Raw genomic sequence first — 27,019 nt, 5'->3', positions numbered from 1 at the left:
ATTGTTTGAAATGCTGTGAATTTTTGGCTCACAGGTAACCTGTTTCTAGAACCAGGGATTCTTTTCTAACTACTGTTAGAAGTCATTAGAGAACCACGGTAATAGATGTGTGCACTCTTAAGCAGAGACAGTCACTGCATTCCAAATTGGGGGTGGGGCTCAAGGCAACCGATCAGCAAGCGCGAGGTCACCACCGCACAGAGGACAGCAAGGGCCCACCGCCTCACTCCTGCACCCGGAGTTCCTCCTCCCTTCCCCCTCCTACCCCGCCCCACCCTCTCCTCCAGTCCCCTCCCCGCTCCCCTTCCCCTCCTTCCTTCCCCTCCTTCCTTCCCCAGGCAATCTACAACCTCCACTCTAGTCTCCCGCCTCTCTCCTTCGCCAAAGTCCAACCCTCAACTGCTTCCTCTTTCCGTTCCCGAAACGGCGTCTTCCAGGTCCCAGGAGGACGAGCCGGAAGTGCGTCATGACCTGGCGCCCAGTTATTCGTTTTGCGCGCGCGTTCCCAGGAGCGGTTTTGGACTCGCTTCGTTTTTCTCCCGGTTCTCCGCGGGTTTGGAGTCTTTTTGTAACGCAGTGACCTCGATTGCCGACATGCCATCTGTGCTGGGCTCGATGATGGCGGCCTCTACGTCGGCCGCCTCCCTGCAGGAAGCTTTGGAAAATGCGGGGAGGCTTATCGACCGACAGTTGCAGGAAGACCGCATGTACCCGGACCTTTCAGAGCTGCTCATGGTGTCGGCCCCAAGTGAGTGATCGGTCCATTGGACGCGCTGTTTCCCCGCCAAAGGATTCTAGTCTAATTCCCCTGTCTTAGTCCTTCTCTGTACATTGGTGCCCGCGTGGACATTCAGAAGTTAGGGCTCGGTTTCTTGAAAATACAACGAACAGCAACCATCCTTTAGTTCTTATTGCTTAGTTTTTTCTTGTCTACACTTTATTCACTGTAGATACTCGAAGAGGTAGGAGGAAGCTCATTAAGGCCAAATGAGAAGAATCTTCCAATCCAGATTCCATTTCTATACATTTCTTGCTTCAATTATGAGCCGCTCGGAAAAGCAAACGAGTTAATTTGGAAATCTTTCTTGTTCTCTCAGAGTCATGTCAAGTGTGTAGAGTTAGTGTATTTGTAAGTGCCGGGACTAACTAATAAAGAAATATAGGAATCAGAATGCTGACTGACAGAGAGTAGAACTAAGTATACCTGCCAACAGAGGAGATAACTTGAAAGCATTTGCCTTAACTTTTAAAACTTGTAACTAGCTAAAGGTTTGTGTCGTTACATTAATTGCTACAAAATGTTTCTTGTGAGATGAAAGTTGGAGACAGAGAAATATAGGATACAGATGAGACTTGATGAGCAAAAATCAGTGGGAATAGCCATTGGGAATCAATGGGAAATAGCCCAAAGTAAATGAGTAATGACTTATAAAATCTATTAGAGATTTTTTTTTTATCAGAAATACAGCCAGGGAGTGGTGATTCTATCATTTAATCTCAGCACTTGGGAGGCAGGCGGATATCTGTGAGTTCAAGGCTAGGCTGGTCTACAGAGGGAGCTCAGCCACAGCCAGAGCTACACAGAAAAACCCTGTTGTGAAAAACTGAAAGGAAAAATATCAGAAGCAAAGATATTCTTTGTATTTGACAGCTAGCAAATGAGCTTGCCTTGTAAAATGTGTTAGCTGCTGTGTCTTCATTAATTCCCTTCATGCATTGCTTTCTGATCCTCTTTTTTCTTTTTTGGTTCCCCCCCCCCCCCCATACAGGGTTTCTCTGTATAGCCCTGGCTGTCCTGGAACTCACTCTATAGACCAGGCTGGCCTCGAACTCAGAAATCTGCCTGCCTCTGCCTCCCAAGTGCAGGGATTAAAGGCGTGCTCCACCAACGTCTGGCTAGCTTTCTGATCCTCTTAAATGTGTAATCTCTTTAATAAATACTTTCTTCCTTACACTAATCCCCTTCCCTCTTAGCTTTTTTCTCCCTTTGCCTAATAGACTCATTTCAGATAGGTTTTCTCTGTGTAGCCCTGGCTGTCCCAGAACTCAGTGATCTGGCTGCCTCTGTCCCTAAAATGATGGGTTAAAGACATGAACATCGAAGCCTGGCTCCATCCAGTTCTTAATGAAAAAGTGTAGTTATAAGTTAGGTGTGGTGGTACATGCCTTTAATTTGAGCACTTGGAAGGCAGAGGCAGGAAGACCTCTTTGAGTTTGGAGTCTATCATTACTACATGGTGAGTTTCAACCTGACCAGAACAGTAAACTGAGACCCTGCTCCAAAAGAGGAAGTCTTCAGCTTCTTTGAAATTTTTCTTGACCATTCACATTTTCATTGTCAAAGAAGTTATTCTTCTCTTTTGGATTTCCACTTTATTTTCTATGTGCATTGTTCTATTGAAACTGTATTTTAGCCTGGCGGTGGTGGCGCATGCCTTTAATCCCAGCGCTTGGGAGGCAGAGGCAGGCGGATTTCTGAGTTCCACGACAGCCTGGTCTACACAGAGAAACCCTGTCTCGAAAAACCAAAAAAAAAAAAAAAAAAAAAAAGACACTGTATTTTAGCATTAAGATTTATTTTTAGGGGTTGGAGAGATGGCTCAGTGGTTAAGAGCACTGACTTTTCTTCTGAAGGTCCTGAGTTCAAATCCCAGGAATAACATGGTAGCTCACAACCATCCGTAAAAAGATCTGACACTCTCTTCTGGTGTGTCTGAACAGATAACTACAGTGTACTTACATTTAATAATATATTTTTGGGCTGGAGTGAGTGGGCGGGGCTGGAGCAAGCAGAGGCCTTGAGTTCAATTCCCAGCAACCACATGATAGCTCACAACCATCTGTACAGCTACAGTGTACTCATATACATAAAATAAATAAATCTTTATTTTTAGAAAGAACCCAGTGGAGAGGTGAACAGGTATGTAAGTGAACCATGTGGGGCAGGCATACCCATGATTGCTCAGCCGAGGTAATCGGCATTTTTTTTTAAATACTTGTTTACTTACTTTATGCATATGAGCATATCTATCTTCAGACATACAGAAGAGAGCATCGGATCCTATTGCAGATGGTTGTGAGCCACACGATCTGGTTGCTGGGAATTGAGCTCAGGACCTCTGGAAGAGCAGTTGGGCTTTTAACCACTGAGTAATTTCTCCAGTGCAGTAATCAATATTTAATTTCAGTTCCCGCAAGATCCTTGTATTCTGAACTAGACCCTGATAAGGTGATTGGAGTAGTTAGGTTGTCTGTCAGGTCTATTGTTCAGTGTCCTGAAGGGACAGGTCATGTAGACCAGCCCACTTGTGCCTTAGGCTCTAAGTCATAAAGCAAGAGACAGGAAGCATAAGAAGAATCCTTCTTTATTGAGAGCATCTGGATCCCCACCAACTTCCAGTGATGTATTGCATTATTGGTATTTGTATGTGATGTATTGGTCTCGGGGGAAAAATCTAAAGAGGAAAAATGGGTTGTTTGGTGTGAACCTTGTTTTGTTGTTTTTAGGAAAGGATCTAATGTAACAGGGGCCGGTTTTTCTAACTGTAGTCAGGGATGACCTTGAATTTCTGATTCTAAGAGCTACAAATCCAGGCATATATGCCATTCTGCTCTGTCAGATGCTGAGCTAGGAGTCACAGCCAGGGATTCATGTCTGCTGCACAAAAACTGCTGAGCTATGTTCCCACTCTCGATAACTCTCTCCCATTCTTGAAACCTGTAACAGTCCCATCCTGTAGCAGTGAGCTTTCTTAGGTCCAGTTTGTGGCAGGTCAGAGCTTCTTCAGTTCAAAGACATCATAGGCACTGGGGTGACTTGAGTTGCTTATCTAATCCTGGTTGTTGAGTGGTACTTTATTGTTGTATATAAATGCTTTATCTTTTTTGTAGACAGTCCTACTGTTTCTGGAATGTCGGACATGGATTACCCTCTGCAAGGACCAGGTTTATTGTCAGTACCCAGCCTTCCAGAGATCAGCACTATCCGAAGAGTTCCCCTCCCGCCTGAGCTGGTTGAACAATTTGGACGTATCCTATTGCTTTGTATTTAGCTATTTGATAAATATTAGTCATTCTCATTATTATAATTCTTGTTCTGTTTACATACGTTTATGAGTTAGCTGAGAGTTCTCCTTTTAGAGGCACAGATAAAGCTCATTTGTCAGGCATGCCTGAGGCCCCAGATGTTCAATCCTTTCATCCTCAGCCTTTCATGCTGCTGTATACCAGTGTTGCTAGTACTCCAGAGGTTGAGGCAGGAGGATGTAGCACTCTTGTGGCCTACCTAGGCTATATAGTGAGACCCTTCTTGAAAATAAGAGTGCCTGGGTCCTTTGTTTTCTTTCTATTAGATAAGCATGGGCATGGTGGTGCACACCTTTAATCCTAGCACTTAGGAGGCAGAACTTTATGAGGTCAGGCCCAGCCTGGTCTGTAATAGTGAATTCAGGACAGACAGACAGCTACATAATGAGACCGAGTCTCAAAAAAAGAAAGAAGGGGAAAAAAGAAAGGGACGGATGGGTGGGTAGATGGATGGGATGAGTGAGGGAGTGAGTGAGTAGTTGGCATGGGTAAATATGGTGGTACACGCCTGTCATCTCAAGAGTCATGAAGACGAGGCAAGAGGATTTGCAGCTTCCAGGCCAGCTTGCGCTAACAGTGAGATTCCTCAAGAAAAAAGAAAACCGCTTGCCAACTGGGAAAGATTCAGCAGTTAAGAACATGGGCTGCTCTTGTAGAGGACCCAGATTATAGTCCCAGCACCTACTTGGTGGCTCACAGCTGTCGGTAATTCCAGGTCCACACACACACACACACACACACGCGCGCGCATAGCATTTTTTTTTGTTTTTGGGATATGGTTTTTTCAAGACAGGGTTTCTCTGTATAGCCATGACTGTCCTGAAACTCACTCTATAGACCAGGCTGGCCTTGAACTCAGAAATCCACCTGCCTCTGCCTCCTAGAGCTGGGATTACAGGCGTGCGCCACCACCGCCCGGCAGCATTTTGTTTTTTAAAACAAAGGGGAGAGGGAAGAAAAGAGAAAAGGAAGTGTGGACAGAAGCCTGTGGGTACCAGGCAAGCTCTATGTCACTGAGTGTTAAATCTAGAATATGATTTTAAATCATAAGTTTTAAGTTAAAAGCTATTCAACAAGTTGAGGAAAAGTGATTGAGCTCTTTGCACCTTACATGTGTGCTTCCTCAGACATGCAGTGTAACTGCATGATGGGCGTTTTCCCCCCTATCAGCAGAGCTTGGCTCACGATCGACAGTGACATTTTCATGTGGAACTATGAAGACGGGTATGTACAGAAGGCTGGTTTGGGATTCTGCTAACCGCTGCTGCTTGTCACATCTCCTGTTCTACTCATCAGAAGTCAGTGTTTCCCAGTGCATACAGCTCAGTGGCCTAAGTGCTTGCTATATAGACAGGTGCCTGCGCTCAGATGCTGGGGTCTTACTGGAACTCCAGGTTCAATGAGAAAAATTGTCTCAAAAGTAAGGTAGACAGTGAAAGAAGACATCCAACGTTGATGAACCTCTGGCTTCTACACACACACACACACACTCACACACACACACATACACACAAACACTAGCCCTCCTATGCACACATTCATTCACACATGTGGATTCTGTTTGTAGCAATTTCTCAAACAGTGTTCTTGCTCTCAGTACTACTGGAGCCTACTCAGGGCAAGCAGTTGACAGAGCTGCATTCCCCAGTACAAATACTGCTCTTGGTCTTTGTTCGTTATTGTTGGTTGGTTTGCGTGTTTGCAGTCCTGGGGATTGAACCTAATATCTCATGCATGCCAGGCAAGTGTTCTCTCACTCAGTGATATCCCCAGCTTCTAAAGTTCTTCTCTTAAGAAGTAAGCATTAATTCCAAGTTCATAGTCTGTAGAAAAAATTATACATTGGTTTTTCTGAGCTAATATTTGGCATTTTAATTTTTTTTTTAAAGATTTATTTATTTATTATTTGTAAGTACACTGTAGTTGTCTTCAGACACCCCAGAAGAGGGCATCAGATCCCATTACGGATGGTTATGAGCCACCATGTGGTTGCTGGGATTTGAACTCAGGACCTTCAGAAGAGCAGTCAGTGCTCTTAACCACTGAGCCATCTCTCCAGCCCGCATTTTAATTTTTTATTATATTTTATTTCTTTTGTGTACATATGGGAGGAAAGTGGGTTTAGGTGTGTGGGTGTGTACCACAGTATACATGTTAAGGTCTGAAATTATCTCTTTCTACTACGTGGGTCCTGGTGATGGTCCCTTATTTGACATTTTAAAGACTTTTTCCTTGCATTTCTATGGACTAGGAATCTGATAATTATTGACGTGATAATTTGATTGTTTCTTGGTTTTTGACTTTATGTGTACATTAAATATATAGAATATATGAAAGCCACAGTCAGCATTCCTTAAATAGAGCAGTATATTGATCTGTTTGCTCACTTGGCTTTAGAGAGAGTTTTGTTTTACTTGCCCTTCATATTTCAGTTACTCGGTTCTATTTTGAGTCATCGACATTATCCTTATTAAGATACGAAATGTCATGAGAAGGCCCGTGTAGCTAAGCTGTTACTCTTGCATTGAATAACTGATGCTCCTTTTATAATCACGCATGTGCACCGGAACACATTCAAAATAATTAGATCAAAATCGATACCATATCACCACTTACTTTCTGTAGAAAAGATACTTTCAGTTAAAACTATTTAGAGATTTCTGTGGGTGTTTTAGTCATAATTGCAATGATCTGTGATTGTGTTTGTTTTAAAAGGTCTGCACATTAGTGACATTTTTACTTTTCAAATGTAACATGCATTCATTTAACAAATGCTTACCTTGAGTTGTGGCTTTGCCTTGCCTCTTTGGCTAGGGTACAATGGGTAAGCCTTTATTATAGCAAGATTTGGCTTTTGGATTTGTTTGTTGCTGTAGTAATCTCAGTAGTTTGGGTTTCTGAAATCCTTTAGAATTTCCCTGTGTTAGGCTGGAGAATTAACAGGAAACTTTCTGAGCTCCTTCTGAGAGTCCTGCCTCTATTTTAATAGGAGGTTGGTGTTGACTCGATAGTCATTGCTTGTAGCCTTGTTGGGCAATTGTTTAGAAGGCAGTACGCCTTTGCCTGTTTCTCTAGCTTAGTCTATATGCCTGGGTATTAATTTTCCTAAGTTTTGTTTTCTGTTTTAAGTTTTCAGTCTATAGTATCTAAATTTTTTTCAACTAATAAAGAACATTGTAAATACGAGTTAATATATGTATATACATAAACATGTGTTCTTTACTTTTGCACAGCGGTGACCTTGCCTATTTTGATGGACTCAGTGAGACAATTCTTGCTGTGGGGCTTGTGAAACCAAAAGCTGGTAAGAAGTAAAACTGTCAGGATGAGATTGTAACTGAACAGTTCCCAGGTTTTTAGAGCTGAATCAGAACAGGTCTTACTCTTCTAATGCCTGGCAGCCACTGCTCTCCTTTTATCTATATGAATAAGTTTTTTCCAATATTTGTCATTTTGTGTCCAACTCATTTCTTTTAGTATGAGTCTTCACAGATAATATATGTTGGATGTGTCTCAATTTCCTTTTTCAGCTAGGTGTGTTGGTGCATGCCTTTAATCCCAGCACTGGGTGGAGGGTGGGAGAAAGCAGCTCAATGTCCTCTTCAGCTCAAATACAATATTGAGGCTACCCTGGGCTACCTCAGTTGCTGTCCCCAAATCTTCCTCCTCCTGTGTGGCATGCATATGCTGCATTTTGCTGGCTCATCTGTTGAAAGACACATAGCTTGCTTTTATCTTTTAGACTCTGGCGAATAGGGTTCCTGTTACTATAAGTATACAAATGCAAATGTTTATATAGTTCAGTAAACCAAAATCTGCTAAGACACCTTTTTTAAATGACAGTAATTGTTGAACCAGTTATTTCCTTAGTTAGTTTTTCCTACTGTTTATGAACTTTAATGTTTAACATAGTAATATTTAAACATCAGGGTTTGCTGACTTGGATTCAGACTTTCACTGTTTGATTAGGAGCTCACTTTAATGGTAAATCTGTGTTTTATTCATGGGTAAATGCTAGGTGTTTTTCAGATGATTGCCCTTTGTCTGCTTTGCCATAGGCATCTTTCAGCCTCACGTCAGACACTTGTTGGTTTTGGCAACCCCTGTGGATATAGTAATTCTTGGACTCAGCTATGCTAATGTGCAAACAGGTATGATAACCCACTCAGATGCTAGGATTTTAAAAAATAACACTGTGTTGAAGATTAGTATTATAATGCTTATAATACTAGATCCTCACACTAGTTTGAGTTTGTTTTTTCTTAGATGTTTTACTGTGTGATATATATGTGTACTATAGGTGCAGTTTAAGATGAACTATCTTGAGTGAAGCTATGCATGCTAGGAATTGAGTTCAGGGCCTTACATTTAGAATGCAAGCACTTTACTACTAAACATCCCTGGCCAATGTGTTAAACTTTTTAAAAATATTTGTTTGTATTCTATGTGTATGAATGTTTTTCCCAGAGAGAGGTAGAGGGAGAGAGTCAGTCAGTCCTGAGGAGGCCAGAAGATGAAGTTAGATCCCATAGAATTGAAGTTACAGGTGTTTGTGAGCAGCCATATGGGTGCTCTGTGCCTTCTACAATAGCATCAAGTGTTCTTTAACCACTGAGTCTAAGTCACCTTCAGCCCCTCAAGCTTTTATGGTAACTTTATAAAATATGTAATTTGGGATATTTTAGTAAGAATTTAGTAAAATTACCAATTTTCAAGATAATGTGAAAATCATTTTAGTCTTTCAAAAAGCTAAGACACTGTGGTTCTTCTTGGTGCAAACCTACAGGCTCTGGCATTCTCAATGACAGTATGTGTGGGGGCATGCAGCTGCTTCCAGACCCCTTATATTCTCTTCCCACGGACAACACTTACCTTTTAACGATCACTTCAACGGATAGCGGCAGAATCTTCATGGCTGGAAAGGACGGCTGTTTGTATGAAGTAGCATACCAAGTAAGCCTTAGTGTTTACCGACTTTTGTCTTTTGCTCGGTAGCAAAGGAAAAGAAAGGCTTTTCTTATAATTATCTAATTGCATAGTGGATATTATTAGGGAGAATATTGAAGCATAAATTTATAGTGGAGTCTTCCATTACTGCGTCACACCCATAGACACAGACCTTCCTAGATAAAAGCTGTTTTTCTAGGCAGGACAGTTATCTGTGTTCTGGAACTCAGCTCAGAGCATTACAACTATTAGACACACACTGTCTGAGCTGCACCGTCAGCTCTGTCATTTGTTAACCCAACTGGTGTATGTCGTTAAAGGATTCCTCATTGCTATATGTGTATTCACACACATGTAAATACCTGTGTGCATGTGTTTGTGGATGTACAAGCAAGCGGTACACTTTCATAAATGTATGTTCTTAGGTTACTGCTAGTTATTTTCATAATTGGCTTTTCATTAAATTATGTGTCTTGAAAGCCATTTGTTGTATTTAGTAGTTTTAATTACAAAATACAACTGAGTAGGTCCTTTTGAAAGGCATGTCTCAGTGTGTTTACAGTCAGTGGCGGAGCGTGGAGGCCTGCTCACTTTAATACGCCTGGGGACAGCGGCTGTGGTGTGTGGCTCTTCATGTGCTCTGTTGGTTTTCCTCCAAGGCAGAAGCAGGCTGGTTCAGTCAAAGATGTAGGAAGATAAACCACTCCAAGAGCCCCCTCTCCTTCCTCGTGCCTTCCTTGCTGCAGTTCACCTTCTCAGAAGATGGTAAGGAGGAAACACATCTGGCAACGAAAACAAATGTCCCTGCTTCAAGACTTGATGTCTTCCTCACAGCTTTTCACCCTTGCTTAAATGCTTGTCATATTAAATTGCATTTGTTATATGTCTATGAAGTTGCTTAAAGACTAGAGGCATTATAAAACGGAAAAAAAACATGGATTTTATTCTCAAGTTAATTATTTACTAAAAACTTTGGTAGTCCCTGAATCATATGTCCAAAACAGCTTCCCTACCTAAACCAAAAGCTGTGTCTGTCTGTCTGTCTGTCTGTCTGTCTGCATGCATCCAAAATTAAAAGAGACTAATTTGCATATGTGGTAAACGGTCGAGGGCAGATTCCCTGTTAAGCTTTATACCTGGAGTTTAGTGAACATAGAAAGATAAACGTGTAGGATTGAGGCGTGGCTCACCACACCTGGCTAGGATGTGCTCCTGACCGCTGAGCTGTCCTGCCTAGATGTCATGCTTTGTTTATATAGAAAAATTAGAAAGTATAGAAAGTATAATCATCTTTGTGTTTCTAGAATGTAGTAAATTGTTAAGTATTGCTGAACGAAGGAATAGTCTAAACTGGGTATAGTGGCACATACCTCTAATTTCAGTTCCTGACAGACATGGTAATTTTTGTACATTCAAGACTAGTAACTCTTCATGTATTGCTCAGGCTCTAAGCAGTCCTGGTGCCATAGCCTTCTGCAAGCCAGGATTACTGGAGAGCAGCATCCAGTAGCTAGCCTAACAGTGTAAGTTGATTACGATGCCCTTGACCCTGTCATTATTGACATCTTTGTCTAACCCAAGTGTGCCTGGGTTGGTCCTCATGCAGACATTGTAGGCTGCAAGCAAGAGAGCAGAAAGCCCCTGAATGCCAGTCCTAGTGCAGCAGTTTCAGTGTGTGGTGAATGGACTCTGTGTTCAGTTGGTAATCCTTAGGGTTGCCTTTTCCTCTCTTGTTTTACTTCTAGATCCTATTGTTCAAATTGAAATTGATAACTCCAGAAATATTCTGTATACACGATCGGAGAAAGGAGTGATACAGGTAAATATGTGAATTTACTACCATGATGAGAACAGAATTCCTGTTTGAGTTTCTATTTTTTTTTTTAAGATTTTATTTATTTATTATATATAACTACAGTGTAGCTGTCTTCAAAAACTTCAGAAGAGGGCATCAGATCCCATTACAGATGGTTGTGAGCCACCACATGGTTGCTGAGATTTGAGTTCAGAACCTCTGGAAAAGCAGTCAGTGCTCTTAACTACTGAGCCATCTCTCCAGCCCTATTTTCTAATTTTTAAAATATTATTATTTGTCTGTGTATGCAAATGTGCATCTGCACACCTCTGTGACACAGCCCACATTGGTGGGAGAGGCTAACTTAGAGTCTGTCCTCTCTTTCTGCTGTGAGACCCAGAGATGGAAGTCAAGGTGTGAGGCTGGGAGTGGCCAGTGCCTTTAGCCATTGAGTTTTCTTACCTGCTTATCTCCCCATGTTATCAGGAAGCCTTACGTATTCAAACTTCCTGAGAACTGTGAACTTTGTTGTTGTTTGAGACAAGTTTTGATATAACTAAGACTAGCCTTGAACTTCTTCTGTAGCCAAGGATGACCTTGAACTCTTATCCTGCCTCCAACTCCCAACTGTCTGGCATTGCTCCTGTGTGTCACCATGCCTGGCCACATTAGTGTGCTTTTCCAAATGAACACCTCAAACCATTTCTTAGGCCATTTTTTGTTGTTTGTCTGTGTTAGTGAGATTTCAAACATTTTAGTGTTCAGTTAGTACCAAATTAACTATTTAAGAGGACAACTAACTTTAATATAAGGTATATACCATGTACTTGTCTGAAGGAGAATGCTTTATTCCTAGGTTTATGATTTGGGCCATGATGGACAGGGGATGAGTAGAGTTGCTTCAGTTTCACAGAGTGCCATCGTCTCTGCTGCTGGAAACATTGCTAGGTGATATGTCCTTTACTGTCAGTGTTTCATTTGCAAACATATTTATACTGTTTGTGTATAGTACCTATAATATGTTCATTATATGACAATGTATATTATATACTATACTAAGATTAAATTATTCCTTCAGACATCTCTAGTAGATTGTGAATGGTTAAGGAATATCACCATAGTTGTGTTTGAAACCTTGTTGCTACAGACTGCTCTCATGTTGGTTGGAAGCATAAAGTTTCTTACTGAGTGAAGCAAGCTGTGCTTTACCCTCTTGGACTTTGTTTTCAAAGGTGCTGAGAATCGAATCCAAGGTCTCCATCAGACTAGGCAAGCATTCTACCACTTAGCTAAACCTCCAACCTTTTTCCTTGAATGTTAAGCTCAGGTTCTTTGTAGCAAATATTATAAACATTATATAACAGAAGTCCCCTACTCACCCCTTACAGCAGGCCTACATGGTACAAGATAGAATTTCATAGCTGTAATATCCTCATGTAATTCATGAGAAAACTGAAACTAAAGGATATAATGGATTCCTTTGGCCTCTTGCATGACTAGAACCCAATCTGGAGTCTAAGGAATTCTGTATTAGATTCTGAACTGATCGTTGCAAACTTCCTAAATTCCTTAGTGATCTGCAGACATTCTTTCCACTATATAACAGGTTTCATTTGCTAATGGTCTTTTGAGTGGTTTGTAAAGAGGGCTAGTCTTAAAACTGTACATAGACTATAGTTTTGCTACTTTCTGCTGCCACTATGTTGCTTTCTAAGATATTAATCTTATTTGTTGAGGTGGGGCCTATCTATTTGGCCATCCTGGAACTCACTACATAAATCAGGCTGGCCTCAAACTCACAGAGATCCACCCGCCTCTGTCTCTATGTACTAGGATTAAAGGCATGAGCTACCACACCTGCCTCAGAGTTGACTTTTATTAAATTAGGAATAAACTTTAGTTTTTCTTTCTTTAAGGACTATTGATCGTTCCGTTTTTAAGCCAATTGTTCAGATAGCTGTGATTGAGAACTCTGAATCACTGGACTGTCAGTTACTCGCTGTCACTCACGCAGGTATGCCAGTTTTCCTGATACTTGGTTTGGAAATTTATGGTTAGAAATGTTTCGCTCCAGGCTGGAGAGATGGCTCATCAGTTAAGGGCACTGCATGCTCTTCCAGAGGTCCTGAGTTCAATTCCCAGCAACCACATGGTGGCTCATGACCATCTCTTATGGAGACAGGTTCCCTTGGCTGTCACAAGTTCCTGCTACAGAAAGATCCTGAGTCACTGCTCAGTTCTAGACATTTGTCAAATGGCTCGTCTATCAATTTAGGCTTTTGCACAACCTTTTGGGGGGTGGGGGGTGGGGGGTGGGGGGATGGGGGGTGGATTTCTCCAGCACGCTGCACTACCTCAGTCCTCACTGACGCATGTGCTCACCTCTCCTCAGGTGTGAGGCTGTACTTCAGCACTTGTCCGTTCAGACAGCCGGTAGCTCGGCCCAATACACTGACGCTGGTCCACGTCCGATTGCCTCCTGGATTCTCAGCATCTTCAACTGTCGAAAAGCCTTCGAAAGTCCATAAAGCTCTTTATAGTAAAGGTGAGTTCTGAAATGCTCTAAGATTTAAGACTTTTTCTAAATGTCTGAGTGTTTTGCTTATGTATATCTTTGTACCAGGAACGTGTCTGGTGCTGTTGGTGGTCCGAAGAATACACCAGATCTGGAACTGTAGTGTTTACTGGTGGCTTTGACCTGCCACATTGGAGCTGGGAATTGAACCCAGGTTTTCTGTGAGAGCAACACAAGTACTCCTAACTGCCGAGCCACCTTTCTGAGCCCCACTCTCACTGACTTTTTTTCTTTTTTTTTGAGACAGAGTCACACTGTATAACCCTGGCTGGCCTGGACCTCTCTGTAGACCAGGCTATGCTTTAACGTTCAGAAATCTATCTGTCTCTACCTCCTAAGTGCTAGGATTAAATATGTGCACCATCACACCAGGTTCTTCCAACATGTGATTGTTCAATAACTAAATTTTTTCTTTGTAAGATTTTTTAATTTTTTTTTTGTGTGTGTGTGTGTGTGTGTGTGTATGTGAGTGCACTGTTGCTGTTTTCAGTTACTGCAGAAGAGGGCATGAGATCCCAATTACAGATGATTGTAAACCACAATGTGGTTGCTGGGATTTGAACTCAGAACCTCTGGAAGAGTAGTCAGTGCTCTTCAATGCTGAGCCATCTCTCCATCCCAAGAATTTTTTTCAAGTAACTAATACTCTGTATCATCACAGCACTCTTTAAATTATAACGTTATTGACATTACTCATGATTGAAATTTAACCTTCTAAAGTATAAAAATAGGTGGATGTTAGTTTATCCAGACTTGTACAGTGATCACCACTATCCAACTTGAAAATATTTTCCATACCCAGAAAAAGGCCATGCCCACTGACAATTGTTCTAACTCTGGGAAACTTTAGCATCCCTTTCTTAATGATTTGTCCATTTTGGACATTTTATATAAATAGAAGAATGCATGATTGGCATTGAGTTGCACTAAACACAATGCTTTAAAGATTAATGATGATATAATGGGTATTAGCACTGTGTCTCCATGGTGAAAACAATACCATGTGTGTAGAGGTGGGGAGAGTTGTTTGTGGAAATAAGAGGACAGCTCTAAGGGTGGGTTCTCTTGTTCAGCCCGGTGAGTTTCAGAAATGAAGCCAGGTTTTCCTGCTTGACCCTAGGTACCTCTGCCTGCCGAGCTCTCATTCCTGGGTGCTGGGACTACAGGCAAGAGCGGACACACCCTGTGCTCCCATTGTACGCTGAATAATGCTTATTTGTAGAAAACGGATGTTCGAGTCATTTCTATTTTGTATAGTGAATTATCCTGTTCCTGTAAATGTTTGTGGTCAAGCTTTTATAAGGACATCTGTTTTCATTTATTTGGGATTGAAATTGTTGGACCATGTGGTCACTGTGGCTTACCTATGATCGACTCTCAGGCTGTCTTAGTAACTAGGACAGTTAACATGTCCTATTGCCCACTGTGTAAGGCATACCCTCTTGGCTACATTCTTGCCATGCTTGTTTCTGGTTTATTCCTGTCCTAGAAGAAGAGAAGTTGTTTTTATCTGATGCTAAAGGTGTTGGGCAGCTTTCTGGGTGCTTACCAGCCACTTACCTGTCTCCTTTGCAGAAAACCAGTTCCAAGCCTTTACCTTTATTTCTCTTGATTGAGTTGAGAATTCATTGTATATTCTAGATAAAGGTCCCTTTTCCAAAGAAGTGACCTGCTGATATTTTTGGCATTTGTGGATTGTCATTCTATCTGAGTGTCCTCAGTGTGCTGTCATCGTACTGTTAGATTTAATAGGAGTTTTTCCTTCTAATAATAAAATTGTATTTTCTGTTGGTCTATGTCTGTCTTGTAGTGAAGTCAGAGGACAGCATACAGGAGTTCATTTCCCCTCCCCCAAGTAGGTTCTGGGGTCAAACTCTGGCCATCTCTCTGTGTGACAAGACCTTTATTTGGTGAGCCGTCCCGCCAGTTTTGTTAGTTATTTTTACGTATCATCTAAAGAAAGGTATTTGTTGGCTCCCACCCCACCCCGCAGTGGCGCATCAGGTGAAACCCAGAGCTTGGTGCCTGCTAAGGAGTCTCTGCCTACCTCTAGCTTCATGCTTAACCTCCGGGAAGGGGTTTATTTCATTTTTTTGCTTGGGATATCATTTTGCGAACAGTGTTTGCTTTTTAAAAAAACTTTCACTATTGGATTGTTTTTGCCATTGTCTCAAGTAAATTGCCTTGGTCTCTGGACTCAGTTCTGCCTATTGACCTACATATTTCTGCATATGCTAGTCACAGTTTGATCATTGTTTTGGCTTGCTTTGTAACAAGGTTTCATTGTATCAGGCAGGCTAACCTTGAAATCATAATCTTCCTGAGGATGTAGAGTAGTCATACACCATCACACCCTTCATTTTCCTTTGAAGATTTACTTTCAACTTATCTCTCTTCCGGAATGTGTGTATATGGGCCAGTACCCTCCAAAACCAGAGGCATTGGGATCCCCTAAAGTTAGAGTTACAAGGTGTTAGGAACTAAACTCAGGTCCCCTGCAAATCAGTATGAGCTCTGACCTCTGAGTCATTTCTTAGTCCCCTGTTTTAGATTTTAAAGTTAGGTCACTCTTCCAACTTTTGAAAATTGACTTTTTAAAAAATTAATAGTATTTTCATTCGCTTTGAAGCCATTACAAATAAAGTTAAGTTTCTGTGTTTTATCCTCCCCCCTTGCCCCCTCTCTCTAGAATTAAGCTTTAATCCCAGAAAAGATATTCTGGAAAAGAATGATATTGTTCTCAATTTGTATACAACATAATAAATCCTATAGCCTTTCCTTTTTTAAACTAATTTATTATTTTATGCGTGTTGGTATTTTGCTGGCATGCATGTCTGTGCCTCATATGCATGCCTGGTACTTAGAAGAGGGCATCAGATCCTCTGGAACTAAAGTTAAAAATAGTGTGAGCTGCTGTGTGGGTGCTTGGGGAGGAACCAGGTCCTCTGCACAGCCAGTATTCTTAACAACTGTGACATACCTTTAGGCCCTGAAGATTACAGGTTTTCAAAATTCCACAAACTAGAATTTAAGAATTATCTTCTGCCACTTTAATATAAATTAGTGGCACTCATTATTTTACTGCCTAAACATGGTCCTGGCCTACAACAATAATGGACACAAGATGGATGTCACTAAAGCCAGTTTTAAGGGGACAGTTTAGGGAGAGGAACTGGAATCAAGCATAGGAAAGCATACATCGGCACCTGTATCTATTTTCAGTCATGGTGCATTTAAATTCACTGGTACATACACTATTTCACTGACTGAAAAGTTATTGACTTTAAGAAAAATTTATATAACTGAGTAAGCTTTCATAAGTTAATGAAATTGTTAAGCCAGTCAATTACAAAATACATTTTAACCTCAGACACTCTAAATTGTGAAAAAATACATGTTCATTTTATTTCCAAACATTTTTAGATAGATAATTTTTTCCATGTACTGTTTATTTAAAAACAATGTCCTTTTCTTTCCCCATTAGATTGTTTCTGCCATTGTATGGATTGTATATATTACTGATAATTATTGAGGCTTTTGGGAGTGAAAATTATTTAGCATCATGTAATAATATTCTGTGTGTTTAACTTTTAGGAATTTTACTGATGACAGCCTCAGAAAATGAAGATAATGACATTTTATGGTGTGTCAACCATGATACATTTCCTTTCCAAAAGCCAATGATGGAAACTCAGGTCAGTAGCTTTGGGACTTTTAGTAAAAGTTGTGTGGTGTTGGGGATCAGACCCAGAGCCTGCATGTTAGTCAGGCATCCAACTGCGGAGGCACATCCCTACTCCAAGGGCAAACATTTTAAGTGAGAAGTGCAATGGTTGGTGACTCTGTCGTCCCACTTATGGCTTCTCCCATAGTAGTGTGTGGTTAGAGCTCTTGGTGCACCGAGGCACTTGATGCTCACTCAGGAAGGCTGGGATTCTGTTCCCAGCATCCTCATCAGGTGGCTTGCAAACACCTGTAGCTTTAGCTTTAAGGGATCTGATGCCCTCTTCTTTTTATTTTTTTTTTTAAGATTTATTTATTTATTTGTTATATGTGAGTACACTGTAGCTGTCTTAAGACACTCCAGAAGAGGGAGTCAGATCTTATTCTGGATGGTTGTGAGCCAGCGTGTGGTTGCTGGGATTTGAACTCAGGACCTTAAGAAGAGCAGTCAGTGCTCTTAACAGCTAAACCATCTCTCTAACCCCAAATAGATCATTCCAGATGGTTGTGAGTCACCATGTGGGTTCTGGGATTTGAACTCAGGACCTTTGGGAGAGCAGTCAGTGCTTTTACCCACTGAGCCATCTCACCAGCCCCTGATGTCTTCTTGCTTCCTTGCACACTGAATACACTAATGCATACATACACTTAACAGATTCAAACCTGAGCACTTGTGTACAAAAGCATTTTTTTTTAGGTTTTTAGATTTAATGTGTATTAGTATTTTTTCTGCATGCACGCATGTATGTACACTATGTGCATGCCTAGTACCACTAAGATTAGAAGAGGGTGAAGGGTTCTCTGCAACTAGAATTGCACCACCACATATAAATAAATGTTGGGAATCAAAACTTGGTCCTCCCCGAGATTAGCAAGTGTTCTTAACTCAGCCACCTCTCTCTAGCCCTCCCAAAAAGCAATCTTAGGGTAAAGAAATATATCTTGGTAATTATTATTTTTAACTCTGTCAGACCAGAGGTGATTATAGTAATCACTAAACAATCAAAACTCTTTGTTTTTGGCAGTTCTTGTTAGTAGCCCTAGATGGCTAGACCAGACTAACCTTGAACTCAGAGACCCACCGGCCTCAGCATCCCAAGCGCTAGGATTATAGGCATGCCATGCTTGGCTCTAAAAGTGTGTGTGTGTGTGTGTGTGTGTGTGTGTGTGTGTGTGTGTGTGTGTGTGTCTGTCAGGTAGTGGTAGTGGTCATACAACAGGGTTTCTCTGTGAAAGAGAGCCCTGGCTGTCCTACACTTGCTTTGTAGACCAGGCTACCCTTGAACTCAAAGAGTTCCACCCTCCTCTGCCTCCCAAGCCCAGGATTAAAGATGTGCACCATCACGCCTGGAGATAGTTTTAATGTATACAGCCCTTGGAGTGGCACTAGGTGAACCCGCCCATGCTGTCCTAAGATCAGCTGAGGGGTCAGCTCCTCTCTCCCCAGCGCCCTCTGCCTGCTCTGTCCCTGTCACCCTCCTCAGCTCTCATAAGTGCTAACTAGGTCCAGCCAAACCTGCCATCTCCGTGTGTGTTCGCTCTGCTTTTGGGGGGCGTTGGAGCTCTGTTTGTTTAGATTTTTTTAATTTGCTTGTGTGTTGGCTCTCTATATCTGGTTTAGTACTAGATATTTTAGCCTAGGTTGGCCTGGAATTCATGGTAATCTTCCTGCATTAGTCTTGTGAATTCTAGAATTAGAAGCTTCACCATCACACTTAGATGAAGACTTAGTTTTAAGTAAATGATTGTTTTCTGCCCTGGGTTTGTTACTTGGTAGAAGTGAAGAGACTAGTTACAATAGTAACCCAGAAGGTGCTTGTGAGAATCAGGACTGTTAGCAGGTAGACCTAAAGACCACTCAGTACAACCAAATTCCAAATTGAGGGTCTGTATTGAACCAGCCAGCAGTTGTGTGGAGAGAAACGCTTCTCACAGAAAGCATTTGACAGGGAACACAGGCTAAGAACCGACAAACTACATCTTCATTGGCAGTGGCAGGGGATTTATAAGCAAGCAAGCAAGCAGTTTGTCAGAAGACAAAAACATTTAGTTAGCTGGGACATTTTAACCCCAGTTTCTAGATCAGTGTAGGGTACTTCTCCACAGGACAGCAGGTAGAAAAGGAAGGCCCAATTTCACCTCTTCCAGAGGACCTGGGTTCAATTCCCAGCACACATAGGGCAGCTCTCATCTTTCTGTTAATCCAGGTCTAGGAGATCCAACACTCTCACAAATGCACATGCAGGCAAAACACCAGTGCACATAAATGAACATAAGTCATCTTGCAGGCAGGGGTACCGCACACCTTCATCCCAGCACTAGGTGGGCTGTCGGGCAGATCTCTTTGAGGCCAGCATGATGTATGAGTCAACAGCCAGGACAGCCAGGGCCACACAGAGAAACAAACAAAACATAAGTATATACTGAATAATTCATGTTGCTGGGACTAGAGAAGTTTGGTTGGCTGTTTTATTTTTGTGTTTTGTTTTTTATTTTCTAAAAGCTTTGGCATGTGTGACTTCAACAAAATATGAAAACAGTATATTTCTTTATTTTTTATAGATGACAACCCGTGTTGATGGTCATTCCTGGGCTCTTTCTGCAATAGATGAATTAAAAGTAGATAAAATAATCACGCCTTTAAATAAAGATCACATTCCAATAACAGACTCGCCGGTGGTTGTACAGCAGCACATGTTGCCTCCCAAGAAGTTCGTTCTCCTCTCAGCACAGGTGTGTACGGATCTGCTTACCACAGTGGAAAAGAAGCTTTAGCAAATGTGCCGAAGTCTGTGCTTCCAGTGCAGTGCTGACAGGCAACTCAGGCACTGCTGCGTGCTGAGCAAACCCTGCTGCTGAGCCATTCCCCCCCAGCTGGTTACTTAATGTGTGTCAAAGACTCCCAGGTGTCACTGCATGGAATTGCTTTTAAGTGCTTTGTCTACTCTTAATTTTTTAACATTAATGAATTGCCCTGGAAAGTATATAAAATAAAGTCTCCCCTTCAGATTTCTGCATTATCAATATCTACAGATTGACAGATAAATTCAGAGAATATAATGTAAATATTTCTCAGTAAATGCTAACATTCTATACAGTGTACTGCATCTTTAAATTTCAAAAATATCCTTTGTAGATTTTTCTACCTATACTTCTGTTTTGTATTTGGCAGTAATTTTTTGTGTAAATGTGCCCTGTTTAACTATTTTTCCTTTTTTCATGTGCATCCCTAATGCTATGATGCTAATTCTGCTGATACCAAGTGTGTGTGTGTGTGTGTGTGTGTGTGTGTGTGTGTGTACTTTAGATTGATGCTGCCAATTCTCTGTGTATACTCACTATATTCACTGCTCATTCCCATGGGTATGCTCCATCGCAACATTCCCTAGTATGTACTATCTAGTAAGAATGAGCTTAACTACCTTTTCAAACGTTTGGATGGCTGCATACTGTTAGTTCCTGTTCTATGTAGTGATGCTTCCTTTTCTATGGTTTTGTTTTCCAGAGTTTTAGTTTCTTCTCTTTCCCCACCAAAGGTAGTCTGAAAATTAAGGGAAATATTTGTACTCCCTGAACAGCAAGATACTCTTGAGTAGCATAATGCATTGCGCAATGCTTGGCCCTCTGACATCATCATGTGATGTGTGATGCTTAGTTTTAATCACTAGTGGCAGTCTTGGCTGTCACGCCTTCTTTTGTCCTGGTATTGTAGTTGTTTATAGGATTTGGAAATGCACAGTTTTGAGCATCTAAGGGTGGAGGTGGGACTTCCCGTCTCTGCCATGAGCGTAAGGGTGGACTACTGCATAGCCATTTCTTTAGAGTTGTCATGTATCATGTCAAGATTTGTTAACATTTACGTATTGTAGATATTAAGTTTTTTATAGTTTTATTCTGCCATTTAAACCTTGCATCTGTGTGGAGTGTATCCTGATGTACTGGGTGACTACTAATCTGGCCTTATTTTTATATAAATAGACATATGTACTAATATAACGTGAATAATGTGACTAAGTCTCTGGGTTGAGGAGCAGCATGAGAAGGGCAAGGTTATTCTTTGCAGATAAGGAAATTGAGTGTGGGCTAGCTGTTGACATATTGGTGGTTTTTCCATGTCATTTTGTGTTCTTGGAAGTGCAGTTATTAAGTAAGGTCATTTATTACCAGCCAGGGCTTTTGTGTGTATTAGTGAACTTAGGGGAGAGAACTTAGGGGCTGTGCACGCCAGGCTAGGGATCTATTCTGAGCTCCACTCCAACGCTCTACCAGTCAGGCCTGGAAATGGCTTTCTCATGTTGTTTCTCCTTTTGGATTCCTAGGGTAGTCTTCTGTTTCACAAGCTTAGACCAGTGGATCAGCTGAGACATCTGCTTGTGAGTAACGTGGGAGGAGATGGAGAAGAGATCGAGAGATTCTTCAAATTACATCAGGTAACTATGCACTGCAGGGAGGGATTTTAAATAAAGAAGCTGTATAATATTAAAATAGTTTGTCAACTAGAAGTAAAACATTGCAATACACAGATTATCTGTTGTCTTTTGTACTCGAATCAATATGTATGTATTGATTTTGAAAATAGTAATGTTACAAGGTACTTCCACATTTATTCTCTGATTTTGATAGGTTCTTATTAAGGTATAATAATAACTTAATAAAATATTGAATTTATATGATAATTATGCTTTTTATTAAAAGCACCAGGCATTACTTTATGAGCATGCATGTGTGTATATGTTTCCAGTCACGTGGAATAACCTAAGGCAGTATCTTGAGGCAGAATATGGAGATATTCGTAGTTAATAGCCATGTTAGAATTTATAGATTTAAAACTGAGACAGCTTATTTAAAATTAGTACTTCCTCATTAAAGTTAAGTGTACAGATTCAGGATTCAGATTGTCTGATAAATCCTTTTTCCAATGGAGTGTGATACTTTTATTCACTACACTTTAGTTATATGTAAACTGCATAATACTGCAGCACTACATTCTATAAGAACTAGTAAGTACTCGGTTTGCTTGTTTGTTTGAGACAGGATTCTCTATTTATCCCTGGCAGTCCTGAAACTCTGTATGTGGACCAGGCTGGCCTCCAACTCAGAGATCCTCCTGCCTCTTCCTCCTGAGTGCTGGGATTACAGGCGAGCACCACTGCTGCCTGGCAATGCTGTATAATAGTGCCCAGCACACGATAGGTACTCAGTAAATGTTGCTTCTTACTGAGAATTCATAAAAGGTAGAAAGATAGGGTACAAGAATAAAGTAGGTTGATCAAAATCTTAGTAAAGCACCTTTAATACTGCTGCCCGAGCTAACCTCTTCTGGGCTGTCTGCTTTCTTCATGTCGACTGAGTTCATTCCATCAGCAGGTCTTACTGAGCACTTGCTGTGGATGCTGGACTTACCTTTAATGTGTGGGCTTTTTCCTTTCAGGAAGACCAGGCTTGTGCAACTTGCCTTATTCTTGCTTGTTCCACTGCTGCCTGTGACAGAGAAGTGTCTGCTTGGGCTACACGGGCGTTCTTTAGGTATGTCAGGGTGGAGAGGAAAAGAGAGAGTGTGTTTATGTTCTGAGCCACCTTTTCTTTTCTTTGGGGGGCATTCTGAGAGTTGAACATAGGTTTGTTTTTCAGTTTTGGTTTTATTTATTAATTCATTCATTCATTTATTTATGTGTTTATTTTTGCTCATGCTATGTAAACACTAAGCACTCTCTCAATGAGCAACATCCTTAGTTCAGGTGTTCATCAAATTGTTGATACTAGAAATTGAACTGAGGGTTTTACACATGCTAAGCTCAATCTTTTGGGCCACTTAAAAAAGTTATTTTGTGTGTATAAATGTTTCCCTGCATGTGTCTGTGCAGCTCACGCATGCAGTTCTTTTGGGAACCAGAGAATGCATTGGTTCCCATGACTCCAGTTTTAGACAGTTGTGAGCTACCATGTGGGTGCTGAGTGTAGAATCCAGGTGCTCTTAACTGCTGAGGAGTTAAGAACCCTGGCTGCCCTTGAGAGGACCCAGGTTCAATTCGCAGCACCCACATGGCAGCTGGCATTAACTGTAGCTCTACTTCCAAAAGATCTGACGTCCTCCTGTGGCCTCCATGTGCAGTTGCACAGACATACATCCAGGCAAGACACTACACAGAAAGATAAAGAAATCTTTAATATTGTTTTTAAAATTTGACTAATTCTATTAAAAAGAAAGGCTCATTTCTGCATTAAGTAAACTATTCATTATATGTCCTGTTTTTGACATCAGTGACAATTTTGGAAGTTTGGTTGCTTTTTTTTTTTTTTTAATGTGTTTTCATTTTAATCCCAAGTGTGGGATACGGAGCTACTTCAGACTGTCTGAAGTAGCTGATTATGATTTGCCTCATGCTCTAGCTGAGGTGTGGTCTTACCAGCTGCAGATACTTTCTTCAATTATACAGCATTTGGGATTCTGGGTACTTTTCAGAGGGTCCATAAAGCTAGAGCTTCCAGAGGAGGGGGTGGGATGTTGGTTGTTAAGGGGTTGGTCACATTGTTAGTACTTGTGGTCAAAGAAGAACAAATTAGGTTCAGGGTTCTCTTCCTTTTCCTCTCTCCCCATGGGGTTGTACGGGGTGGACAAAGGGTGGAAGATGGAAGAAAGAAGAGCCCACCAAACCAGCCACTCTCAGCAGAGGCCCTTCTCATTTCCTGGTAGCGAATTGAGGCCGACATTTATTGAAGGGTTATGCTAGGTGTTTATGTGCTTCATGTGAGCACGTGCACTAAAGTCCCTACCAAGTGTATAAAAGCTGAACAGGAGCAGGGCTTGTCCCCGCTTTTACAAGATTGATGGTTTAATTGAACAGTACTCTTGTGACACAAACAGGTACGGTGGTGAGGCACAGATGAGATTTCCAGCTACTCTTCCCACTCCAAGCAATGTTGGTCCCATCCTGGGCTCTCCTATGTATTCTAGTGAGTACAAAATGATGTTCTATTAGTATTACTGTGTTACTAGTGAATAATTTCTAGATAGTGACTCTTGACTCTTTGGGTTTGTTGGGGTTTTTTGATTGTTGTTTTTTTGTTTTGGGGGGGGGTGTTGATTTGTTGTTTGGTTTTTGAGTAGTGCTTTCCTGTGCAGCCTTGACTGTCCTGGACCTTGCTATGTAGACCAGGCTGGCTTTGATCTCAGAAATTTCCCCCGACTGTCACCACCCCTGGCAATATGGAATCTTTAATGAATACTAAGAAGAAACATAATATGCAATCAATAGTATTTTTCAGACCTCATTTAGTACTCAAAGAAAAAAGAGATTTTAAAAAAGGAAAGAAGAGATGAATAATCAGGTAGAAGCATGTCTGTATCCATGTTTCCAAACGGGAGAATGTCTAGTTGGAAATGTTTGTCTCGTTTGTGAGTCTAGGAGGTAGTGCCTGTCATTTTTCAGTCACACTGATATGTGACTTCTTTATATAATCTTGATCACATTCAAAGCATTGGGAAGGTATTTTACATGTCTGTCTTTTTTTTTTTTTTTTTTCCTTTTCTTTTGCAGGTTCTCCTGTCCCTACTGGGAGTCCCTATCCAACTCCATCTTCTTTGGGGACACCATCCCATGGTACCTCTTTTCTGTTCATTTTGAGAACTAACATTAATTATTGTTCCTAATATTTAATGTTGAAAGGACTAATTTGCATGATCCCTTTTAAAAAAACAGTCAATAGTTGAGAAAATAATTCACATGATAAATGCTTCACACACCATGAAGACCTGAGTTTGATCCTCACAATCAGTGTAAACCAGCTAAGAAACCCATCTGTATCTATACTTCTTACCAAACAAAACCAAAAGGGGAATCTAGTCATTGTCTTTAAACACTTCCCTTTTGTGTCGCATACACCAAATGAATTATTGAAATTTCTAAACGGTTATAATTTCTTTTTAAACTACTTTTATTAATTTGAGAATTTCATACATGTATACAGTATGTTTGAACATACTTAACCCCACAACTCCTTCCAGAACCACTGTCCCAAACCCCCAACTCTTCTCAACTTTGTGTTCTGGTTGGGTTTTTTGTTTGTTTGTTTGTTCAATAGCCCACCTAGTGTAATTTGTACATGGCCATCCACCCTTAGATCCCAGAAGCCATTAACTATTAATAGGCCCTCAGCTACAGGCAGAGGCTTGTGAGCCCTTCTCCCTTTGGGCTGGAATGTTGACCTGTGGTGGATAGCCCTAGGCTTGTATTTTGATGCTAATTCCACTCCTCAGAGGAGCTGCAAATAAACCTCCCCACCTTAACTTTTCAAATAAAGACTTGAGCCAATGATTGGGCAGGAGGAAGGGGGAGGAGCTGAGAGTTTGGGGGAGGGGAAAGGGACCTCTGGGAAAAGTGGGAAGAGCTACAGAAGATCAACAGGAAGGGGAAGGAGCAAAGAGGGATCAACCAAGAGGCTGCAGAGAGAGAGAAGCTTGTGGCCTAGAGAAACCGCAAGTTCTATGGGATAATATAGATGGGAATAGAGTAGTGTAGTGAGTGGGTCGCCCAATCTAGGCTTATAGCTTGTATTAATATTGATTGAATTGAGATTTCTTTTCAATTGGTAGAAACAAACTAGCAACATTGACTGAGGTCTAGAGTGCAGCAGCCCTGTCGTGTGCAGAAGACACTCTCTCTGTCCCGGGTCTTTGTGACCTCTGGTTCTTGTAGACTTTTCCTGCCCTCTACCAAGCTGGTCCTTGTGCCTTCTGGTGGTGGGCCCTGGTCGGGCTGTGGTATAGATGTGCCGCGTGACTAAAGCCTCCACAGATCCTCATCCTCTGCACTCTAACCTCTTCCCTGTTAGCTGCCATCTATAGCACAAAGAAGCTCTTGTCTGGTGAGGTGGAGGGCTGGACCTACCCTTGTACATAGAGACGGGAATTTAGAAGGCTGGTTGTTAGCTGTGTCTGTGTAGCAGAGCATCCGTAGTAAGTCAGAGCTCTTGAGCCTTAGAGATGAGCCTAGGATGTACTGCTAAGAGACTTTTTCTGATGTGTGCCAGGTGCTCAGCCTCCTACCATGTCAACCCCAATGTGTGCTGTTGGAAACCCAGCCATGCAGGCCGCAAGCATGAGTGGTTTGCCTGGACCGGAAATTGTGTACTCAGGAAAACACAATGGGATTTGCATTTACTTTTCTAGAATCATGGGGTAAGTACTTTGCAGTCCACCTGGTTACTATTCACTTTGTCCTTTTGCAGTAGTGGACTAGTCCTAAATCTGTGTTTGGGACATTACTTACTGAATTTTACTTATAGTTCTTTGTGTGTGTGTGTGTGGGGGGGAGTCATTAATTTATTTATTCTCTTTACATCCCAATCAAAGACCTCCCAGTTCCTGATTCCTCCCTCACACAGTCCCTTCCCTTCTCTGAGAGGGGAAAGCACCCCTCCCCCCCAGGTACCACCCCACCTGATACATCAAGTCACTGTAGGACTAGACACATCCTCTTCTGCTGAGGTTAGACAGGATAGCTCAGTAAGGGAATGGTAGGCAGCAGATTCAGGGACAGCCCCTTTTCTAGTTGTTGGGGGACCGGCATGAAGACCAAGCTGCACATCTGCTACATATGTGGTGCAGGCAGTAGGTTAAGCCCATGTATGCGCTTTGGCTGGAGGTTCAGTCTCTGGGAGCACCCAAGGTTGATTGACTCGGAAGGTCTCCCTATGGATTTCCTATCCCCTTCGGGGCCCTCAGTTCTTCCCCAAGATTTCCAGAGCTTCACCCAATGTTTGGCTATGGATCTCTGCGTCTGTTTCTGTCAGCTGCTGGGTAGATCCTCTCACAGGATAGTTTTGCTAGGCTTCTGTCTGCTAATATAACAGTATCGTTAGTAGTGTCAGGGATTGGTGCTTTCCCATGGATG

General features: G+C 41.6%; 1 protein-coding gene across 1 annotated transcript in view; it reads left to right on the top strand.

The window, feature by feature from the left end:
• Positions 1-398: 398 nt before the first annotated feature.
• Positions 399-27,019, top strand: part of Nup155 (nucleoporin 155) — a 51,515-nt gene continuing 24,894 nt past the window's right edge. Inside the window, exons 1-18 of the mRNA XM_052159606.1 lie at positions 399-748; positions 3,892-4,029; positions 5,214-5,310; positions 7,320-7,390; positions 8,145-8,237; positions 8,873-9,039; positions 9,693-9,798; positions 10,779-10,852; positions 11,685-11,776; positions 12,745-12,842; positions 13,221-13,373; positions 16,998-17,098; positions 19,689-19,859; positions 21,446-21,556; positions 22,558-22,652; positions 23,992-24,080; positions 24,665-24,727; positions 26,157-26,304. Coding sequence (XP_052015566.1) covers positions 595-748; positions 3,892-4,029; positions 5,214-5,310; positions 7,320-7,390; positions 8,145-8,237; positions 8,873-9,039; positions 9,693-9,798; positions 10,779-10,852; positions 11,685-11,776; positions 12,745-12,842; positions 13,221-13,373; positions 16,998-17,098; positions 19,689-19,859; positions 21,446-21,556; positions 22,558-22,652; positions 23,992-24,080; positions 24,665-24,727; positions 26,157-26,304 — 2,021 coding nt within the window. The 5' untranslated portion in view covers positions 399-594. The remainder of the gene's footprint in view (positions 749-3,891; positions 4,030-5,213; positions 5,311-7,319; positions 7,391-8,144; positions 8,238-8,872; positions 9,040-9,692; positions 9,799-10,778; positions 10,853-11,684; positions 11,777-12,744; positions 12,843-13,220; positions 13,374-16,997; positions 17,099-19,688; positions 19,860-21,445; positions 21,557-22,557; positions 22,653-23,991; positions 24,081-24,664; positions 24,728-26,156; positions 26,305-27,019) is intronic.

Source organism: Apodemus sylvaticus, chromosome 16, assembly GCF_947179515.1.
Source record: "Apodemus sylvaticus chromosome 16, mApoSyl1.1, whole genome shotgun sequence".
Taxonomy (NCBI): Eukaryota; Metazoa; Chordata; class Mammalia; order Rodentia; family Muridae; genus Apodemus; species Apodemus sylvaticus.
This window is presented reverse-complemented; position numbering and strand designations above follow the sequence as displayed.